The sequence below is a fragment of the Aricia agestis genome, chromosome 17 (assembly GCF_905147365.1).
Source record: "Aricia agestis chromosome 17, ilAriAges1.1, whole genome shotgun sequence".
Lineage (NCBI taxonomy): Eukaryota > Metazoa > Arthropoda > Insecta > Lepidoptera > Lycaenidae > Aricia > Aricia agestis.
Genome location: NC_056422.1, coordinates 14799997 through 14820519, shown reverse-complemented (window position 1 = coordinate 14820519; position 20523 = coordinate 14799997). Strand labels below are relative to the sequence as shown.

At 41.9% G+C, this 20523-nt stretch overlaps 3 protein-coding genes across 3 annotated transcripts in view; all 3 read left to right on the top strand.

Annotated features, from left to right (window-relative positions):
• Positions 1-1318: 1318 nt before the first annotated feature.
• LOC121735696 (membrane-bound alkaline phosphatase-like) lies at positions 1319-2469 on the top strand (the record flags this gene model as incomplete). Its single annotated transcript, XM_042126597.1, has 2 exons — positions 1319-2021; positions 2157-2469. Coding segments are annotated over 2 exons (966 nt in total), but the record flags the coding sequence as incomplete, so codon positions are not given.
• Positions 2470-3275: 806 nt separating this feature from the next.
• Positions 3276-7730, top strand: LOC121735249 (membrane-bound alkaline phosphatase-like). The gene is made up of 5 exons (XM_042126002.1): positions 3276-3434; positions 3769-3961; positions 5373-5545; positions 5691-6342; positions 7507-7730. Exons 1-5 carry the CDS (start codon positions 3303-3305, stop codon positions 7695-7697), a joined length of 1341 nt encoding a protein of 446 aa, XP_041981936.1. The 5' UTR covers positions 3276-3302; the 3' UTR covers positions 7698-7730.
• Positions 7731-10873: 3143 nt separating this feature from the next.
• LOC121735695 overlaps positions 10874-20523 on the top strand; it is a 31439-nt gene continuing 21789 nt past the window's right edge. Inside the window, exon 1 of the mRNA XM_042126596.1 lies at positions 10874-10899. The gene's annotated coding sequence lies outside the window, so the exon portion shown is untranslated. The remainder of the gene's footprint in view (positions 10900-20523) is intronic.

Below are 20523 nucleotides of genomic sequence, written 5' to 3'. Positions count from 1 at the left end.
TTATTTACAGCTGTTGTTGTGTCGTTAAATCAATTAGTTGCTCACAAAATAGTATTATTATTCGCTAATGGATGACAGGAAGATTCATATTTTTCAGTTTATCGATTATCGATAAAACACGAATAAAAAGACATTTTCTAATAAAATAAAATTAAGAAACTTAAAAAAACCCCTGCCAAACAACTTTAAAAAGTAATGAAATAATATTTAAGTACTGCCTTTAAGTTCAAATAATTCCTAACTTGTGTAAAGTAATATTTTAGTCCATGATTGTTGTCACGGTGTGTCGGGGGACCGCCAAGTAAATTACAACCTACAACCGCCAAGTAACTGATTATCTCCATTCGGTTCGCTGTGAACTGATCCTTAAACTATGATGTTATGTGAAATCTCAAATCAAACATCTACATTAGCGGTCCCCCGACACACCTTGACAACAATTATGGACTAAAATATGACTTTACACAAGTTAGGAATTATTTGAAATTAAAGGCAGTAAATATTATTTCATTACTTTTAAAGTTGTTTGGCGGGGTTTTTTTTTTAATTTCTTAATTTAATTTTATTTCATACTTTTTAAACTTGTGTTGGTTATAGACTAAAGTGCAGAATAATTTCTATGAACAGAATCATATTCTCATGATTACCATAATATATCACTGTCCTTTTCGATGAGGCCGTTAATATGAGTCCAAACATGAAACCTCCACTGTGGGTTCATACGAAGCTCGGTTCCTATAGAATCCAGGTGATGCTGCAGCAGCAGCATGTAAATATTTATTGTCTATCTACTTCTTACTGGTTGTCGCAATTAAAATGAGCCCAAACACGAAACCTCTGCTCTAAGTTGGCAAGGAGCTGGATCCTATTGATTACCAGGTGATGCTGCAGCACCAGGTCAACTTTCCATTAATATGTGTATACGTATATTGCATATTCACAAATGTCACGAACTAGAATGAAATATAAAACCTATCAAACGAATACAAGTTCCTAACGGCCATTCATGAACCAGATAAACCCTGATTGTCCAGCACTGAGCAGGCTGATGATGATGAATTATAACTAAGAACACTCTCGATCATGTCAGCTTTCGAACAAAAAAAACTAGATCAAAATCGGTCCATCCGTTTGGATGCTACGATGCCACGGACAGATACACACACAGACAAACAGACAGTCAGACAGACAGACAGACAGACAAACACGTCAAACTTATAACACCCCTCTTTTTTGTCGGGGGTTAAAAATGATCATAAAGCAAGATCGATTTATCGCCCCCGAAACCCCCTATATTTTCATTACACCGATAATTAAGTTTTCGGAGCACCGAATCGGCGGAGCGTTGAATCTAGCGAACCTGTCACAGGTTATCCTGGGCGGCGGGCGGCGCGAGTTCCTGCCCTCCACGGCAGTGGACGAGGAGGGGACGCCGGGGCTGCGCGCGGACGGCCGCGACCTGCTGCGCGAGTGGCGCGAGGACAAGGCGGCGCGCAACCTCTCCCACCGCTACGTCGGCAGCCGCGCCGACCTGCTCGCCGCCGCCGCCGACCCGCCCGACTACCTGCTGGGCCTGTTCGAGGGCACCCACATGCACTACAACATGGAGGCCGGCGCCGCCACCGAGCCCTCCCTCGCCGAGATGACCGAGGTGGCCATTAAGATGCTCGACCGCAACGAGAACGGCTTCTTCCTGTTCGTGGAGGGCGGGCGCATCGACCACGCCCACCACGACAACCTCGTCGAGTTCGCGCTCGACGAGACGCTGGAGATGGACGCGGCCGTCCAGCGCGCCGTCGAGCTGCTGGACGAGGAAGACTCGCTGATCGTCGTGACGTCCGACCACGCGCACGTGATGGCGTTCAACGGCTACACGCGGCGCGGCGGTGACGTGCTCGGCCCGTCCGACGACCGCGACGGGCTGGACGTGCCGTACATGACGCTGTCCTACACCAACGGCCCGGGCTGGCGCCCGCACGTCGCCGGCCGCCGCGTCGACGTCACGCAGGAGTCTAACTACCGTAAGTATTGTTGCATCCTGACATGCTCACGCTAATATTATCTATTTTAAACTCGTAATTTACTCGGATGACAGTAATTGACACTTTTGTTTCTTTTTATTTAAACAAACTATAATAACAGTCGTATCGTGCCAGGTGCGGAGGGTTGGATGTCGCACTCGGACGCGCCGCTGGACTCGGAGACGCACGGCGGGGACGACGTGGCGGTGTTCGCGTGGGGCGCGCAGCACGCGCTGTTCTCGGGGCTGTACGAGCAGAGCCACGTGCCGCACCGCATGGCGTACGCCGCGTGCGTCGGCCCCGGCGAGCGCGCCTGCAGCTCCGCCCCTCCCACCGCCCGCGCCGCCGCGCTCGTCGCATCCGCGCTCATTATGTGTATCGCCTTACTCAATCACTGAGATTATACGTTATTATTACTTATCATATTTATTGCGTATTGCTAAATGAGCTGACTGCATTTTTGTAAATCTTTTAGTGTGTTAAACTAATAATTATGATAATATTCATTATTAATAAATTGTAGGTTTTGTTTTATTCTCAGTTTCATTTTTTTCATAAAAGTTAAGCGTCTGATAATAATTATGGTTCTCAGTACTTGCTAATTTTGTAAATACATATTTAGTAGCAGACTTGTGAACACGAACGAGCGTGCTCACAACTCAGTTGCGGCGAAATTCGTTTATTGCACGGGAACCGCACATGTTTTCGGGATAACAGTATCCTGCGTCGATTCCTCTGTATCAAAGGTAACCTTCCATAAGTTGTTCTCCGCGCAGTAAATATTAAAGGGAAAAAATAATAATATTTTAATACGTCGTGTCAACAAAATAAATTGATATTTTCTTATCGTTTTATCTATACGTTGTCAAATCTTCGTGCTTATCTCGCCTTTGAATATTTAAGACGATCTTGTGACGCCAGTCTCGAACGATCTTGATCGAAGTAAGGAGGCATCGCATCTCCATTGAGTCGGTGGTTGTCCTACAGCGAGCACTATGAGGGGGCCGTACCCGTTGTTGGTGCTGCTCGCGCTGCAGCTAGCTCGGGGTGAGTCATCTTTGAATATTCGATTATTATTTTCTAATGAAGGGCACGACGCTTTACATGATTGTCTTCTGTTCAGCGGACGAGTACCACCGCAGCGCCAGGAACCCGCCCAGGCGGGGGGCGCGCGGGAACGCGGCCGAGGCTGACCCCGAGTACTGGGCGGCGGAGGCGCGGGCGGGGATCGAGGCGCGGTGGGGGGCGGCGGGCGGTGGGGGAAGGGCGCGGCGCGTGGTTATGTTCCTGGGCGACGGCATGTCGGTGCCGACGCTGGCGGCGGCGCGCACGCTGCGGGGCCAGCGCGCCGGCGCCGCGGGGGAGGAGGCCCAGCTCGCCTTCGAGGCCTTCCCCACCGTCGGCCTCGCGAAGGTGACTATAACATTTCTTTTGAGATCCATAAACGATAAACACCTAGCCCGGACAGACAGAATTTTAATGCGAACTACCGATGTAACTAGAGTTAATGTAACACATCAAAAACGACCCTGCTCAGTTCACCTTTTCTTCTTTGAAGTTCGAGACATGAAATAATTTCGGAATGGAAATTCGAAGATAGTCCGCCGGTTAACGACGACGTCACATTAAAACGGCCCCAGCGCCCTTCAGGAGAAATAAAATAAAGTAAAAAATACACAGGACCATAAGGACCATAGTTCTTTTAAACTCTTATTCAGAACTCTTATATTTAAGTCTCGGTACACAGACGTACTGCGTGGACTCTCAAATCGCGGACTCGGCCTGCACGTCGACGGCGTATCTGTGCGGCGCGAAGGCGAACCTCGGCACGTTGGGAGTGTCGGCCGCCGTGCCGCGCTACGACTGCGCCGCCGCCGCCGACACGCAGCACCAACTGGACTCTATAGCGGTCTGGGCGCTCGAGGACGGCAGAGACGCCGGTAATGTTACTAATTTTGTTAATGTTATGGTTTTATTATTATTAGGGACACAAAATAAAATTTCTGGCACAGTAAGTGCGTGTGAGAGAGAGAGTGTGTGTTGTGTGTGCAGTGTGTCAGAGAATGTGTATGTGTGCGTGTATGTGCGCATATTTTGTGTGCTAGTGTATGTTATTTCTCTAAAAAATAAATAAATAAAACGAAATAAAATTTTGTATATATCATCATTCGTCGTATCGATCTATTTTTCAATCGATAGCCAATTCTAGATAAAAATATCGGTAGTGTCGATCACTTATCGGACAGTAGTATTGACAGGAAAATCTAAAACATCGATGCTATCTTATTATATACCGTATTTAATATTTCCCGCGTAATCTTTAGATTTATTAGTTTTAAGTAGAGATGTGCCGACTAGTCGCCGACTAGTCGGTAAAGCCGACTATCCAGCCACTTTTGTAGTCGGCGAATAGTCGGCAAAAAGCGCCGACTTTTTACTTTTTTGCTATTATTGAAATTATATTAAAGAAAAACCTTGATTATTATTTATAATGTGTTCAGATCACACTCAATTAGTGTTACACCTCTGACGACCTCTGTGGCTCAGTGGTGAGCGCGTTGGTAGCTCAAGCCGGGGGTCGCGGGTTCGAATCCCGCCGACGGAACAAAAAGTTTTCAATGTTCCCGGGTCTGGATGTTTACCTATTAAATATGTGTATGATATAATAAAAATCTTAAATATATGTATGGTATAAAAGTATTAAATATATTTCCGTTGTCTGATACCTGTAACACAAGTCCTTTAGGTACTTAGCACGGGGCCAGACTGACGTGGTGTGAAGTGTCCATAGATATTATTATTATTATTATTATTATTACACATTTTAAAATTAAATGAAGTGTTTCTGAAATTACTTGCTAGTAAAGAAATTATTTTTGTAAATAATATAATTTTAACAACAAATGAAGTATGTATTATTAAATCGAGATTTCATGTACATGAAATATTGTATGAAAACCATCAACTGTCTCTATATTTCATAGTTAAACAAAATAAAGTAACGTACGCGTAGTAAACATACTTAACACGATTCGACATAGTATTGTTTGCAGGCGGCGTGTGCGACGCGAAACAGCAGTAAAAAGCGTTACGGAAACGTCCGAAACCATGATCGGCTTCTTTACAGCCGACTAATCGGCTAGTCGGCTAGTCAGCCAAAGTCATGATCGGCACATCTCTAGTTTTAAGTGAACATATTTTTATTTGTCAATTCAAATCACTCGTGAAGACTCGTGATTGGCTCCTAATTGCTACTCCATGTAGGTACTATTTTAATTTAATCGAGCTGTAAGTCTCCCTTACAAATAAAATAGAATTATAGAAAAGTACAAACTTACTGTGGTCGTACAGGGATCGTGACGACGACGCGCGTGACGCACGCGTCGCCGGCGGGCGCGTACTCGCGCTCGGCGGACCGCGACTGGGAGAGCGACGCGGGGGTGCGCGCCGCCGGACACGACCCGCACACCTGCCCCGACATCGCGCACCAGCTCGTGCACTCCTACCCCGGCACACACTTCAAGGTCCAACTCAATAGCCTAAGCTCCGTTAATTGTTATTATTCGTCTCAAAAATTTAGCTCGCCAGCAAAACTCGACAATATGACAATTATGTGTCTTCTTTTGTTTTTATTTTTGTTATATTTTAATCATCCTCCCTATTTTGTAGGTGATTCTGGGTGGCGGTAGACGCGAGTTCCTGCCTGTGGACGCGGTCGACGAGGACGGCGCGCCGGGGCTGCGCGCGGACGGCCGCGACCTCATCCGAGAGTGGCGCGCCGACAAGGCCGCGCGGAACCTCACCCACCAGTACGTGTGGAACCGCAACCGGCTGCTCGCCGCCGCCGCCGACCCGCCCGACTACCTGCTGGGCCTGTTCGAGGGCAGCCACATGCGCTACCACCTGCAGGCCGACCCCATCGCCGACCCCACCCTCGCCGAGATGACGGAGGCCGCGATCCGTGCGCTCGACCGCAACGACCGCGGCTTCTTCCTGTTCGTGGAGGGCGGGCGCATCGACCACGCCCACCACGAGAACAGGGTGGAGCTGGCGCTGGACGAGACCGTCGAGCTGAGCGCCGCCGTCCAGCGCGCCGTCGAGCTGCTGGACGAGGAGGACTCGCTGATCGTCGTGACGTCCGACCACGCGCACGTGATGGCGTTCAGCGGCTACACGCGGCGCGGCGGCGACGTGCTCGGCCCGTCCGACGACGTCGGCGACGACGGCGTGCCCTACATGACGCTGTCGTACGCCAACGGCCCGGGCCACCGCCCGTCGCAAGGCGACCGCCGCCAGGACGTCACCGCCGACCCCGACTTCAGTACGTACTCCGCAATGATTTTCACGTAACGAAAAATAATTATTAAGGCGCTATCTCAACGTGAAGGTGAAGGACGGGAACCGAGCATCACAATGCGCTCCTTGTATTAATTACTAGTATTTGGGGAGGGGCAGAGGGGATTTCGGGATAAGCTCGAGCGTATCAGATTAAGCTTGTATAGGCTTCCGACATGTGTCTAGTTATCATGGTATAGAAATCAGATTTCTCACATTGGTGGGTTAATTTTTTTTAATATTGAAATGTCATCGGATCTGTCAGATTAAGATAGGGGATGTTTAGTATACCCCAAATAAGCTTCCATATAAAGCACTGACGATTCAAAGGTTAGGTAAGCCTGTAGGGAGATTTTAAAATATAAAATTTATACGTGGGAGAGCCGTGCTTCGGTACGAATGGGCCGGCTCGACCGGATAAATACCACGTTCTCACATAAAACCGGCGTGAAACAGCGCTTGCGCTGTGTTTCGCCGAGTGAGTGAGTTTACCGGAGGCCCAATCCCCTAAAACCTACCCTATTCCCTTCCCTACCCTCAACTATTCCCTTCCCTTCCCTTCCCTCCCCTATTGCCCTGTTCCCTCTTAAAAGGCCGGCAACGCACTTGCAGCTCTTCTGATGCTGTGAGTGTCCATGGGCGACGGAAGTTGCTCTTATTATTTTTTTATCAGTTTTACCTAATGTAAAAAACCTACCAGGTCTCCATGACGCTCGAGTGACTACAAAATTAGCACCTTCCCCTCCCTCCTTCACCATATAAACTATAACTGTGCAAAATTTTATTCACCTATGCTTCCGCATTTTTCGTCAAAAGGGATACAAAGAGATGCAATGTGTTATATTTTGTTACAACTTGTAATGTCAGTACGCTATTCTATAATAATTTATAAAATAAAATATCTTTTTATTCAAAGTAGGTATCATGAATACACTTTTTGAATGTCGTAGAACATAATGTTCTATTATACGCGTACGCTTGTAAGTCAGGGAGTAGTAGTAGTATCGTAATGTAGTGCTCAAAGTCGAACGTATAATGTTTACATTACACACGAATGCTCCTCCAGCGAGGGCTCACTTTTGTATATAACTTTCCGACTTTGAGTCCAACTACTACGGTACGCACGTAACCCGTGACTGTCGCATCACAGGGTCTGTGGAGTGGCGGTCGCACGCGGAGGTGCCGCTGCAGTCGGAGACGCACGGGGGGGAGGACGTGGCGGTGTTCGCGCGCGGGCCGCGACACGCGCTCTTCGCCGGCCTGTACGAGCAGTCCCGCCTGCCGCACCTCATGGCCTGCGCCGCCGGCCTGTCCCGCGCTCCTGCCCTCTGCCGCGACTAGCCGCAACTTCCGATATTTGTAGCAACACCACGGGGTATACTAAAATATAATCAAGATAATATAATGTGAAATACAAAGCGAGTATTTTATTGCAAACGTCACAACACACCGCAGATCGGCAGTTTAAAGCCCCGGCGATTTGTAGCGTCGATACCGTCGCCGCTCGGGAGCGTCGCAGGATTGATGAGTTACCTGTAATGATCTAATTTCCACTGCACCGCGGACCGTCCTGATGGATGCGGAACACTCGTCGGCGCGCATTAGCTCCTTTGTGCCCCCCCTCACCCCCCCCCCCCTGCTGTCTGGCGCGCGACCATCAATCAGAGCGCGTCGTTAGCCCCGGCGGCGCCGCAGCCCGGGCCCGCTATTGACAGGTATTGTCCCGCTGACGGGTATTAATGTTCGCCGTCGGCGGTCGCGAGCCGCCCGTCACCGCCCGTCACCGCCCGCCACTCGCGCGACGGCCTGTCAATTACGCGCTCAACTACGACTCTTTTGTCCGCCGCAAGCGCGCTATCTACTGTCTCATGTCGCCGAGTCCCGACTCCCGCGATGTCCACATCTCACAATACACGTCCTGATTAATGATTGAAGTGACAAACACGAGGCGATTGCGCAGGACCGTTTAGTACATAAGTACATAGGTAATATTATGTACATACTTTAACGAGCAGATCGCGTAAATTTTTTTATATCGTCTTTAATAACAATAAATACCTTTATTGAAGATAAGGTAATCTTACATTATCATGTAGCTGGGCAAATGCGTGAACATCCGGAAGCGTGTGGTGAAGGTCACGGGGAGCGAGTTTATGCGTTATCAGCTGTGACGGCCGCTATCGCGATATCACCGCGGCCGGTGGCGGCTACGGGCTATCAGCGGTTATATCACACAATATTCGCGGATTGTTCTTGTCGAGCCTTGCTATTAAATCAAGAATTCAGTTTTGTAAACGCCTTCGTATTATAAGTGGATAGGTAATAATCGACGATAATGAACGCTTCCGTCAGGTTCGACTCGCACTAGGGCGGAGGCGAAGCGTCGCGTCGCGTCATGTTTCTGTCTACAGCATATTCATCTCCATTGTTCTGGTAGTTAAGTACAATTTTTTTCTATTTTGGCGCGCATTGACGTGTGCATTCCCTCTGCGACGCTCATTCGCGTTTCTATATTTTAATAGCAGTACTTAAAAATAATAATAATGATAGAACAATTATAGAGATGAATATGCTGTAGGAAAAAACATGACGCGTCGCTCCGACTCTGTCCCAGTGTGAGTTGAGTCGGGTCAATTCAGACCGCAACGCGACGCGTAGATGCATTTCTAAAGGACATTGGGATCTTTACTATGGACAAAATACCCACGGCAAACACTATTGATTCATACCTTATTTTAAAGCCCGAGACTTCTACATGTACTGATTTAAAGCTCATTATTGTGGGGTATGGGAATATGAAGCATTTTAAATTAAAAAAGTGACACAATGTATCAGTTTTATATCAAAGTAAAATAATTATCATTACGGAAAGCACTTTGTTTCTTATAATAATAATAAAGAATGATTACATTTACTCTATTCACTATCTTTTTGTATAAAATCATTTCAAATATCTCAATAACGATGTAGGTGTTAAAGAAAAAAATATGTCGTTTTTATGCACAAATCTTTATTAATATTAATCGTAACCCTCTCACCGCATTCTACGCCTAATATAATATGATGGTCTTAGGCACTGTGTATAAAATCTTAGTTAGTTACTAATATTATTGAGCATGAAAATGTGCAAAAACTAAAACATATTTTTGTCATTATCTCTACATTCCCATTACTTTATTTAAAAAAAACTACACAGTTATAACTTATGCAAGGTTATCTAAAAATTAATATAAGTTTCATTCGTGTTTGCTGAATTTCGTAAAGCGGGTCATAAAGGTCCCAATGTCATTTGTATGGATTTGACAGATTGGCATGACGTCTCACGCAATTTAAGTCTGTCAAATCCATACAAAAGAAATGCCTCTACGCGTCGTATGAATTAAGCCTTGATAAAACATGCTCACGATTCCATTCTCTACTGATGCGTATATTCTGCAAACTGTACACCGTGCCGAGTGCCGAGTGCCGGCCGGCGACAGTTCCCCGCGTTGTAAGAGTCTGGGGTGAGACGGGGGAGGGGCGAGGGCGCGCGAATCGCGATCTAATGTGTGTCATCGGGTTTATGGGCTGCGATGATTGAGATATAAATCAACGCGGACGACACGCGCGCTGGAGCTAATTCGCTACGTGAGGAGTTTAAAAAAAATAATACTGGAGCTAATTCTCTACACGTCACTAATAGTAATCTGTAGGTATAGTATACAGTGTGTTATTGTAAACACCGTTATCCTTGAAACCATCAAATGAACCCGTTAAAATGAACAACTTTTTCTATGAAAACAATGCTGGGAACTCAAAAAAATGCCGTCTTCATACCCATACAGATGCCCGGATCGGCAATATGTATGGGTACGAGTATGAAGACGGATTTTTTTAATTCCCAGCATTGTTCTCATAGAAAAAGTTGTTCATTTTAACGGGCTCATTTGATGGTTTAACGGTGTTTACACTAACATCTTGTATAGTCTGATTTTTTTACTTCAATCTTTTTTGATTATTGAAAACAGCAGCTACTTATGTAGTACCATTTAGATTTAAACTGGAGTTCATCGTGCTCGTGTGATCGGTCACACTTTTCGATATTAACGATACCTAGATACGAATTTAACGATACCTAGGTGGGGTATTGTTAAAGCTAGGCGCGGCTTCGTCCAGCTGCGGGTCTCGAATGTCTGTTGGAGCTTGGGAGTCTCGGCCGCTTCTACGAGACGCACTAATTAAAAGCGCAATTAGCGAAATGCAGCGGCGTGCTTTTGGAATGTCGTTCGTCAAAATTTCCCCGAAGAGGCTCGGGGTCCTGGGGCTCGCTCCCTGCTCCCCCGCACCCCCCGCCCCGCGACGAGCCGGCAGCGTGCGGGAAGCTCCGGCAGTCCCGATCGCACCGTCCCGGCGCGGCGCGTGTCCGCCGCTCATCCGCCGTCAAACTCGAAACTTTTCCGAGCTCGTCGGGCCGCTCGCGCTGTGTGGTGTCGTGATCTGTGCCCTGTGAAGTGTCTGTGGAGTGTGTCTGTGTGTGTGTCCTGGCGTTTAAAGGACTGACGAGGTGAGATGCTAGTTTAGTAGAATAGTTCTAAGTTAGAGTAAAGTGTGTGACAAAAACAGCACGATTCGAGTCGGACTCGCAAACGAGTAGGGGGCATGAAGTTAGTAATATTTTCCAGAGTCCCACTTGTTGTTGCTGTTAAGATTTAGGAGCAAGCGGAGATTGAATATTATTATTATTGTAGTACTAGCTGTGCCCCGCGGTGTTACCCGCGGTTTAAGTGATATATCATAAAATACTATGAAAAGTACCAATAAAAGGATCAAAACGGGACGACACATGGTTCAATAACGGTTTATGGTAGTGATGATGATTAAAATGAAGGTAATTTGCATAGTAGCATAATATGCTTTCCGCTCTTAAAACAACGTCAAAACTCCCAAACTTGTATCTATAAAGAATCAGGAGTTCTCTCAGCAAATTCCGAACCATAGTATATCTTGGTGCAAAATCTTACTTGTTGGTAGCATATGCTTAGAATACTGCTCACGAAACCGAAGTCACCACATGTTTACCACATAAAAAAACGAACATAACACCTCCTCCATTTCGAAAGTCGGTTAAAATTGTAGCCTATGTGTTATTCTGATGTTTAAGCAATATTGTTGTATGGTTTCATTAAAATCCGTTCAGTAGTTTTTGCGTGAAAGAGTAACAAACATCCATACATCTACACATCCATACATCCAAACAAACTTTCGCCTTTATAATATTAGTAAGAAGTAAGATTTGAATTTAATAATATTTTTCATAATTAACAATAAGGTACCTACTTATATTTTTTAATTTTATTATAGCGATCCAGGGACCACATAACCCAATAGCGACCAGATAAATTATACCAAAATATGAGTTTTTTTTTACCTGAAATAGCTCGGTGAATAGTGACAGACGGAGAGCCTCAATAATAGAGTTCCGATTTTCATGTTTAGGCACAGAATAGATAGTAGTACAAGTGGTTTAGGTGACAAAACCTTAAAGCTCAAAGTTTCGAATTATAACACGGTAGAGTAGTTACTCGTGGACCATGGTCCATAAGATGGTCCATGAGTGTAATAGGTCTCCAAACTTTAGTTTTTGTTCCTTCTTTCAAGGTATTGTTAGTACTTCTTAGTTAATAGTAATTATTATAGTGTGTCTGAAATACTACTGCCTACCGGAACGATAAAGTCCTAAGCCACATGGCGGGTAGATTCGACACAGAACGATATCTTTTTAACAACCTAGAAACTCCACCCAGCTTGAGTGACCCCTCTCCACCAAGCCAATGTCACAACATCTAAAGGCAAAGGGTGGAGCAGCATAAAATCTAAGGAAATCGGAAAATGTCGGATCTACTGGCCGCCACACCGACTGGGACCTCACCGTTCAAAACATTAATATTATTATTATGCAATTTATAAAACAATAAATGTATATATTTATTTATTATATGTATAACATATTATACTCTATTCTATTAAATATACGGTGTCCATGGCGTGATGGACCACAATTAATTAAAATTCATAATATTATTTCAATTATCCTTGGTGCGAAAAATCTAAATAATAAAATAACAAAAAAAGGATATGCACGAACAGTCTATAGACGGCCCCAATTTTATAATAAAAAAAAAAAATAAAAAAAAATACTACTGCCTAGTCTATACAGTATACCTATTTAACAAAATAGTCCTGTTGACTCCGAACCAAAATGTAACAAAACAAAATGATAATATTTTAGGGTGTGTATGTATCCCTTAGTATGACGTGTCCCAGAGATAGAGTTCACTATAAAAGTAGCGCCGAAAAAGTAACTTCTTTAAACTCTTTTATGGGAAACACAACACATATACAAATCACGAAAAAATTGCTCTATAGGTGCTGCTACTTTCACAGTGAACTCATATTATACACCCTTAAGTATTATCATTTAGTTTTGTTACACCCTGTATAGAGTTAGCGGTGGTAATAACTAATAGTAGCACTGAAAGAGTAACTGTTTTTACTTTGTTACACCCTGTAGAAGTAGACTTTTATATTTGTGTATAGAATTATTATTATCATAATATAAGTTTAACTTATAAGTATAACTTATAAGTTTATATTTTAAGTTTAAGTTTATAAAAATTAAATTACATGATAATATAATGTAGGTACTTGATTTTATGTAGGAAAACACATAGAACTAGAACGTTTTTGATATCGTTGGGAAAACAATGCAGAATCACGTCGCACGCGCGTATTACGAGCGAGTAATACGCGCGTGCGACGACGTCTCTGTGTTGAGCGAGTTTCATTTCAAGGCCAAACAAACTTAACAGTTTCTTAATTGAGTCTAGAATATACTCCACATTGTCCATACTCCACATGTAATAATGTAAAATTGCTAGAACTAACGAATTATTTACAATATAAATACTTTGCATGTAAGTTTGTGCATTGTAGGTGTATAACAAACCAGTAGTCAGTACTATAAAATCATTATAATACTAGAAACTAGTAGTAGTAATATAATTATGTATACCATCGCGCGCGATGCTTAATGTATGCGTAGAGCAGGTACTGCGAGGTAAAAGTTGGGTTTGTGCAGTAACTAGCTGTTAGAAGTTAGTCCGGGCCCTGGGCTGCGGCCCCGGGCTGAGGCCCCGGGTTGCGGCCCCGGCCCGGGGCTCCGTCGAGCACCTCGTGTACTCGTGTGTACGAACTCGGTGAAACTTATTCTTGAAAACGATCCTACAATAGAGTCGTATAGTTGCTGGTTGTAACTTGTATGTAAGATATAATTGTCTAATGTTTAGAGTCTAGAATCTAGACACACATACTAATATATTTTATAAATGCGAAAGTGTGTCTTTCTGTCTGTCTATCGGTTACCTCTTCACGTCCAAGCCGCTGAACCGATTTTTCTGTTTGGTATGGAGGTACCTTTAGTCCCAGAGAAGGACATGGGATGCTTTTCATCCTGGAAAAAGGTACGGTTGCCGCGCAATAAACGAATTTTGGCGCAATGGAGTTGCGGGAGTCATCTAGCGTCTCCTAATTTCCTTCGTGAAGACTAAATTATTATAATAATATTTATAATCGTTAACCCAGGAGTTATAACAAGTGAAAATTTATAAAATTTACCTGGTCTCTACGTAATATGAAACTTTGTTCCAATTATATTATTATCTGTGATAAATTAAGAGCAGCTAAGTAAATTTTGTCACCCCTCTAACTGAGATAAGAGTTCCTGTAAAATATTATAATTTAACTATCACTAGTTGAATCAGTAATTTAGGTATGGCCTTATCCTTTAAAAGTAACTTGAACACAATAGACAGATTAGATTTCTTAAAATCTTAGAAAACCAAGCAAGAAACTATAGAAAACTGTTAAAAATATCGTACCAGTATATACTTATTTTGATACTTATTGCAAAAATTCCTATATTTTTTTAACCATGATGGTTAAAAAAATACGAACGAATTTGTTACTTGTCCTACAGTTTACGTCATATTGTCACGTCTAGTTCAGTAACTGCTTGTAAGTAAATTCATCAGGTACAGTTAATAATAACTATTATGGAGATAGGACCTTACATAAATTTTAAATAGGCTTCTCTCTAAATTAATTTAAAAGTTTTTAAAAGTCAAGTAAAATAATATTACTTGTTCAATACACTGGAAATGAAGTGATAGCCTTAATTATTGTATTAACATTGCCAATTTTGATGTGGTGACATTAGTTATAGTAACATTCTACTACTGACTAATATTATAAAGCTGAAGAGTTTGTTTGTTTGAACGCGCTAATCTCAGGAACTACTGGTCCGATTTGAAAAAATATTTCAGTGTTAGATAGCCCATTTATCGAGGAAGGCTATAGGCTATAACATCACACTGTGACTTTCAGGAACGAAGAAACAGAGGAAAATGTGGAAAAAAGCGGGAAAAATTATTCATCTTCGAGAGCTTCCGTTGCGTGCGCTGTAAAAACGGTCCAAGATACCCAAAAATATGTATGGAAGAATTATTCCTCTTTAAATGATTTTAAAAAATGTCCATGATAGTACATAATATTATTGTCTATCTTTTAAGATTAACTCACCAATAATCGTTTTTATATGGTCTAAGAATCAAATTTGGTCAAAATGAATGCATTAATGAAATAGACGCAGACGAAGTCGTGGGTAACAGCTATAATAAAGCTGACGAAGTTGTTCGCCAAAACAAATATGATGTCCATAATAACAGCTCCTCGCGAATGAAGTCGCGGGCACAGCTAGTGTATGATGTTTGTCTACTATACTGTCCTCAAACAAATAACTGTAGATACCTAGTCTATAGTCAACAGTTTTGTGGGAAAATGTTGTTTCATGAGAACGTAGAGAGCCTACTACGTAGTAAAATCAAAGTTAAGTAGATGTAAGTAAAAGATTTCTTAATGCTTAGATATCGTTGCTTTAACCTACATATGTACATAGTAGGGACAAGGGGCAATCGAATTGTCTGCGCGCCTGCAGCGGGTGTCTCACGTAGATAGCTCAGGGCTATAACTGTGACGTAGAATCACTAGCCCGTACTTTGTACAGCTACGGTGTAATCGCATAATCTTTGTCTGTGAATATTACCACGACCAAAGTACAGACACAATAGATATGCTGGTACAGTCGCGTAGCATGTTGAAATCAATTTGACTGATATTGACCCATCGCGTCGTTAGATTTGCAGCGATGGATCAATGTCTTGTACTAGGTATTTTTTGGTCATATAAATGAAGTCGGTCATTTCCTACGATACATTATAAAATATACGTAAAATATATTATTATAGGTGATATTTAACATTAGAATAATACTAGCTGACCCGGCAGACGTTGTCCTGTCTTAACGATTTAACCGTGCTTAAAATTAGTATATTATATCTCCATGCCAAATTTCATCAAAATAGATTAAATAGTTTAGGCGAAAATCATAGTTTATTGTGCAGGAACTGTACATTTTCCGGGATAAACACCACTTTCTTTTATAAAGCCTGACCAGAAAAATAAAAAACCTGCGCTGAGGGCGCTAAATGAACTATGATTATGGCAACATCTAGTACAGTCATACACTTACGAATTGGCTAGTGTACAATTTTTAGCTAGTGTTTAATTTAATAATATAGACTAATTATTTTAATATAGACTATTGCAGAAATAATTTTATTTATGTATAGTTTTAAAGTATCACAATATAAACTCCCTTATTAGTAAAACTATAGGCATTAGGCAGTTTAAAAATACATTTTTATAATTTCATTATTAGCTTTTATTTAAGTTATTCATCAAACTCAAAATATAAATATTCAACAGATTCATATTAAAATACTTCATGTTCTTCAGATTATAGTTGTTCAATGTCATAATATCTCATCTCTGACTCATTATTTCTTTCATTATTCTTAGGTGTAGAAAATAAAACTGAGGTCTGATCTTCTCTTCATATTTTCATAACAGACAATCAATATACACCTAAAAAAAGAACTTTTAAATTAAATTACTCATAAACTAGCCAATTCAAATTGTGCACACTATATGAGGTACCTTACCAGTCATGTTGACAACATAGTCCGTGATGTTATTTAAAGAAATGAAGTCGATCCCTTCAGACCTTCTTTCCGACAAGTAATTATTCATATTAGAAATAACTTTTTATAGCTGGTTTTTAATAGTTTTCGGCATTTTAACGCTTAAATAACGCACTTGGCCAAGAAATTTATCACGCATAATCGAGAACACACTTTGACAGATGACAATTATGACATCTCATAAAGATTGTTGCCAGTTGAAGAAATTAGTTCCAATAGATTTCCGCAATATGGCGAGGTTTTTTATTTTGTTGGTCGGGCTTTATGTATATAATTACTAGCTGTCCCGGTGAACTTCGTGTCACTTTAAAACCTTCTCTGTACTTCTACAAATATGAGTGGAAAAAATGCATGAAAAGTGTATATTATTACTGTGAAAAAAGGATATCAATTAATATTTAGACCTACAGGATGATGAAGCAAAATTTCAAGACAAATATTGGTCCAGCTGTTTTAAGAGGGCTACTGACCCAAAAAATCAACCATCGTCCTTCTCTCTTCACACCCACGCCCGTCTTTCAGATGCCAGGTGAAAAAGGACGACGCGGAATCATCGCCAAGAAGTTAGTCTTACTATGAATAAAAGACGAATTATAATGATTATAAAAAAAGTATTTTGAGCAAATTTTGGTTGTATCAATACGTTTTAGCTATTAAAAAATATTAAAGAAAAGACAGCAAACTTCAAAGATCCAAGCAAAAATGTGTCTAAAACAACGTTTTTTGTACTTAAAAAAAATATCCACAACCGAACATATAACCTCTTCGTTTTTTGGAATTCGGTTAAAAAAGAAACTATCGAGCATTTTTTCAGCAGTCGTGTTTTCGTCTTGAGCATTTAATCTTCATGAACTGAAGTTACTTGTGTAAAAAAACAGTTTTCTAGACCTTACAGATTTTGAGATCTAGGTTTAAGTATGTAGTCAAGTTAGGGTCAGGTGCATTCTTAAATGAGCTCGGTAACTAACACTATGATACGAAATTTTCATGTATAAGATTTCAACGCTGAAAACTAACTCATTCTATTTTATTTCTACGCTCAGCGCACACTGTAGTTAGCTGCATCGTGCTGTCTGTAATAAGTGATTGACAGATGACATTGGAAGTGAGCGGTGCCAGGATTCAGCAGGAGGCAGGACGAGGCATTTGGCAGCGCCGCCGCCGCGCCGTGCCAGCCGGCTGTGACTCATGTGTGCACTGTGCACTGTAAAACTATGATACTGTGACTCGTGAGAGACACTTAATGTTTGGAATACCAACCGCAAGGGGTGCGTTTGTCTCCTGAACTTTAGCTGCGGTCGACGTCGCAGACGATTGGCTTACTTTTATTTGGCAGCCGTCAGCCGCCACATATTTTAACGTCGAGAGCGTTTTAAATTCCACTCGTGTGGTGATATCGTTTGGATAATACGATCTGTTATATTTTTATCACAATTTGAAAATTTAAAGATGACTTCTGGTACCTTCCACCTATATTATTATACTCGTGCTTTGTTCAGATAGTAATAGAAATAAATCATGTGTCACTTATAAAATATTGCATAGTGAGCGATAAGGCTGATTTACATAGGTTAGATTGTTCAATATTGTAACTTAATTTTAAGTGACTTATATTTAAGTGCATGGCCATTGCCCATACGTATTCAGCAGTTAAGATCTTTGCTTCTCTCAATATGAACTCTGAACAACGAACTGAAGCCTATAATATTTAAGTTTGTCTTGAGTGAGGTTTTTAGGCGAAGTCAAATACAATATCTCTCTGACTGCACTTTTACACCCAAATAACGTCGGTACACCAACTGCCTATAGATCAATTTCTCTGATAGTACATACATTTTTATTGCAAAAACGACATCGCGCTTGACTGAGTATTTCGATTCTGTTTCTGTAGCACTGCACTTAATCTTTCTAGATAATATTCGACAGTTAACTAAGTATCGCCATAGTAACTTATAGCAATACGTTATTTAAATCAGTTACATTTTTTATACCTTACTAGTTACTACTTGATGCCCTAGGCAATCCATGCCTGCGACTCCTCTGAGCCTTCCTATCTGTATTTCAACTAAAATCAGTCTTTGAACTTTACTTTTCCGGTGCCCCCTCAGACGTGATGCCCTAGGCAATTGCTTAATTGAAGGGTTAATCCGTCCCTGCTTACTAGATGACGCCCGCAATTCCGTTGCGCTAAAATTCGTTTATTGCGCGGGAGCCGCACTTTTTTCCGGCATAAAAAGGTATCCTATGTCCTTTCCAGGGACCCAAAGCATCTAGAGAAATATTTTCCGTACTTTCGTCCCGGGAAAGGACGTAGCATACGTTTTTCCAGGAAAATGTACGGTTCCCGTGCGACAAGTGAATTCTCGATTATCGCATTCGATTTGCGACTCGGCAAAGTCGGTTCAGTCGTTTTGGAGTTAACAGGTTATAGGCAGACAGAAAGAAAGAAAATTTATAATATTAGAATGGATAGTAGATAAGAAAATTGTCCCGTCAGCGAATAACAGCTTACTATTTATAAGCCAAGCTCTACAAAACTCTTATAGTGTTATGCGAGACCTTGAGCTACATGCTTGCCCTTCGCTACGGGTGTAGAGCCCTGTAGTCCTGTAGAGTGTAGAGCCCTCAGCAGTCAGCGGTCCTGGATCACTACTCACGGCAGTCACGGCTCACAAGCCGCGGCTGTGACGTGTCACGTGACCGGGTCAAGTCTGGGAATGAGCTCACTGGTCCGCTCTCGGTGTCCTTAGTCCTTACGTTTTCACTGTTTACTTATCAGCTGGTGCTATGTACGACTCGCAATTTTGTTAGAATATAATGCTTGTGAATAAAAGTGTAGCTGTATTCGATTATTTGTCAACTGTAATTTTGCAGCGTGTTGCTTTCGTATTATTTTGGACATACTAAATAATTTATAATTCTAAACATTTTATTACGTAGTAATTTTGTAGTCTATGTGCCTTTAGTCCGGATTTCCGGATGACCATTATTAATTGTCTGTTGTCCTAAATATTATATCGAAACACTGCAAGCTATAGTAAATAATAAACTTATTACTGACTTCTGGGTACTGGATAATGCAGGTTACCTAGTTCCTAGTTCCTACAGTAAGTTAAAACTTTAGAAGTTATGAGAGCTGGAGGATAATATAGCTAAAGTTTATCCTGACTAATGACTCCGCCGACCACCGACTATGAGGTGAGTCCGCTGCTCGTTAATTACTTGCAGAACTTAAACTTATCAAGAAACTGCAATATTTTTACTGTGCGCAGTATTATTTAACAACTTCGTTATGGGTGCAACATAAATAAAATATGTGATAAATGATAATAATATTTGGTTTTAGTGTAAGTGTCCCTCATGTAGAGTTCATTGTGATTTGTGACACTAGCAGCGCTAAAAGAAATTTTTTAAATCAAGTTTAAGTTTTCTGGGTGTTTACTAATAATAATTTCGGTGATTGTTATCACTTATCATTAACGAACATGGTGTATATTGTCACCTAATTATTATACCAAATTAAGATTTAAAAGTGGCACTGGTGACTGGGCAAGTGGGCACCCGACTGCGCGCTGGTGGCAACCACTCATTATAATCTGAGTTCTGACAGTTGTTGACTTTTGACGTCGTCATGGTCACCGCGCTAGGTGTCGCTCGTTGGTCACCTGATATAATAAATATATCAGATATTATCAGCTTAACGGCTCTACAAGATCAGCTGATTTTATGTTTAGTGTTTAAAAATAAGAGCTTATCAAATCTGCCGTTAAAAGGGCATCTACACATAATTAGAGTTTCGTAACTACTGGGAAACATTATGATATTGTTCAATTCCTTTGCTCACCAACAATAAACCATTGATTTAAGGCGTTTTGCTGCTTTAGTCATTTAAGGTTTAGTAAAGTTAGAGCTTTTCATAAACACCATACTTAGCGACTGTTCCTGTCTGTATGAAGCGTCTGTCGCCGTGCGGGCTGCGGCCGGCGGCGAGCTGCGGCGCGCACGGACGCGGAAACAATATCCTGTGCGGA

Excerpts from the sequence above, each read along its gene's own strand:
- LOC121735249 (XM_042126002.1), top strand. The coding sequence starts at position 3,303 with ATGTTCCTGGGCGACGGCATGTCGGTGCCGACGCTGGCGGCGGCGCGC. Across the intron at positions 3,435-3,768 it reads CCACCGTCGGCCTCGCGAAG|ACGTACTGCGTGGACTCTCA; the intron begins GTGACTATAACA and ends CTCGGTACACAG. Across the intron at positions 3,962-5,372 it reads CGAGGACGGCAGAGACGCCG|GGATCGTGACGACGACGCGC; the intron begins GTAATGTTACTA and ends GTGGTCGTACAG.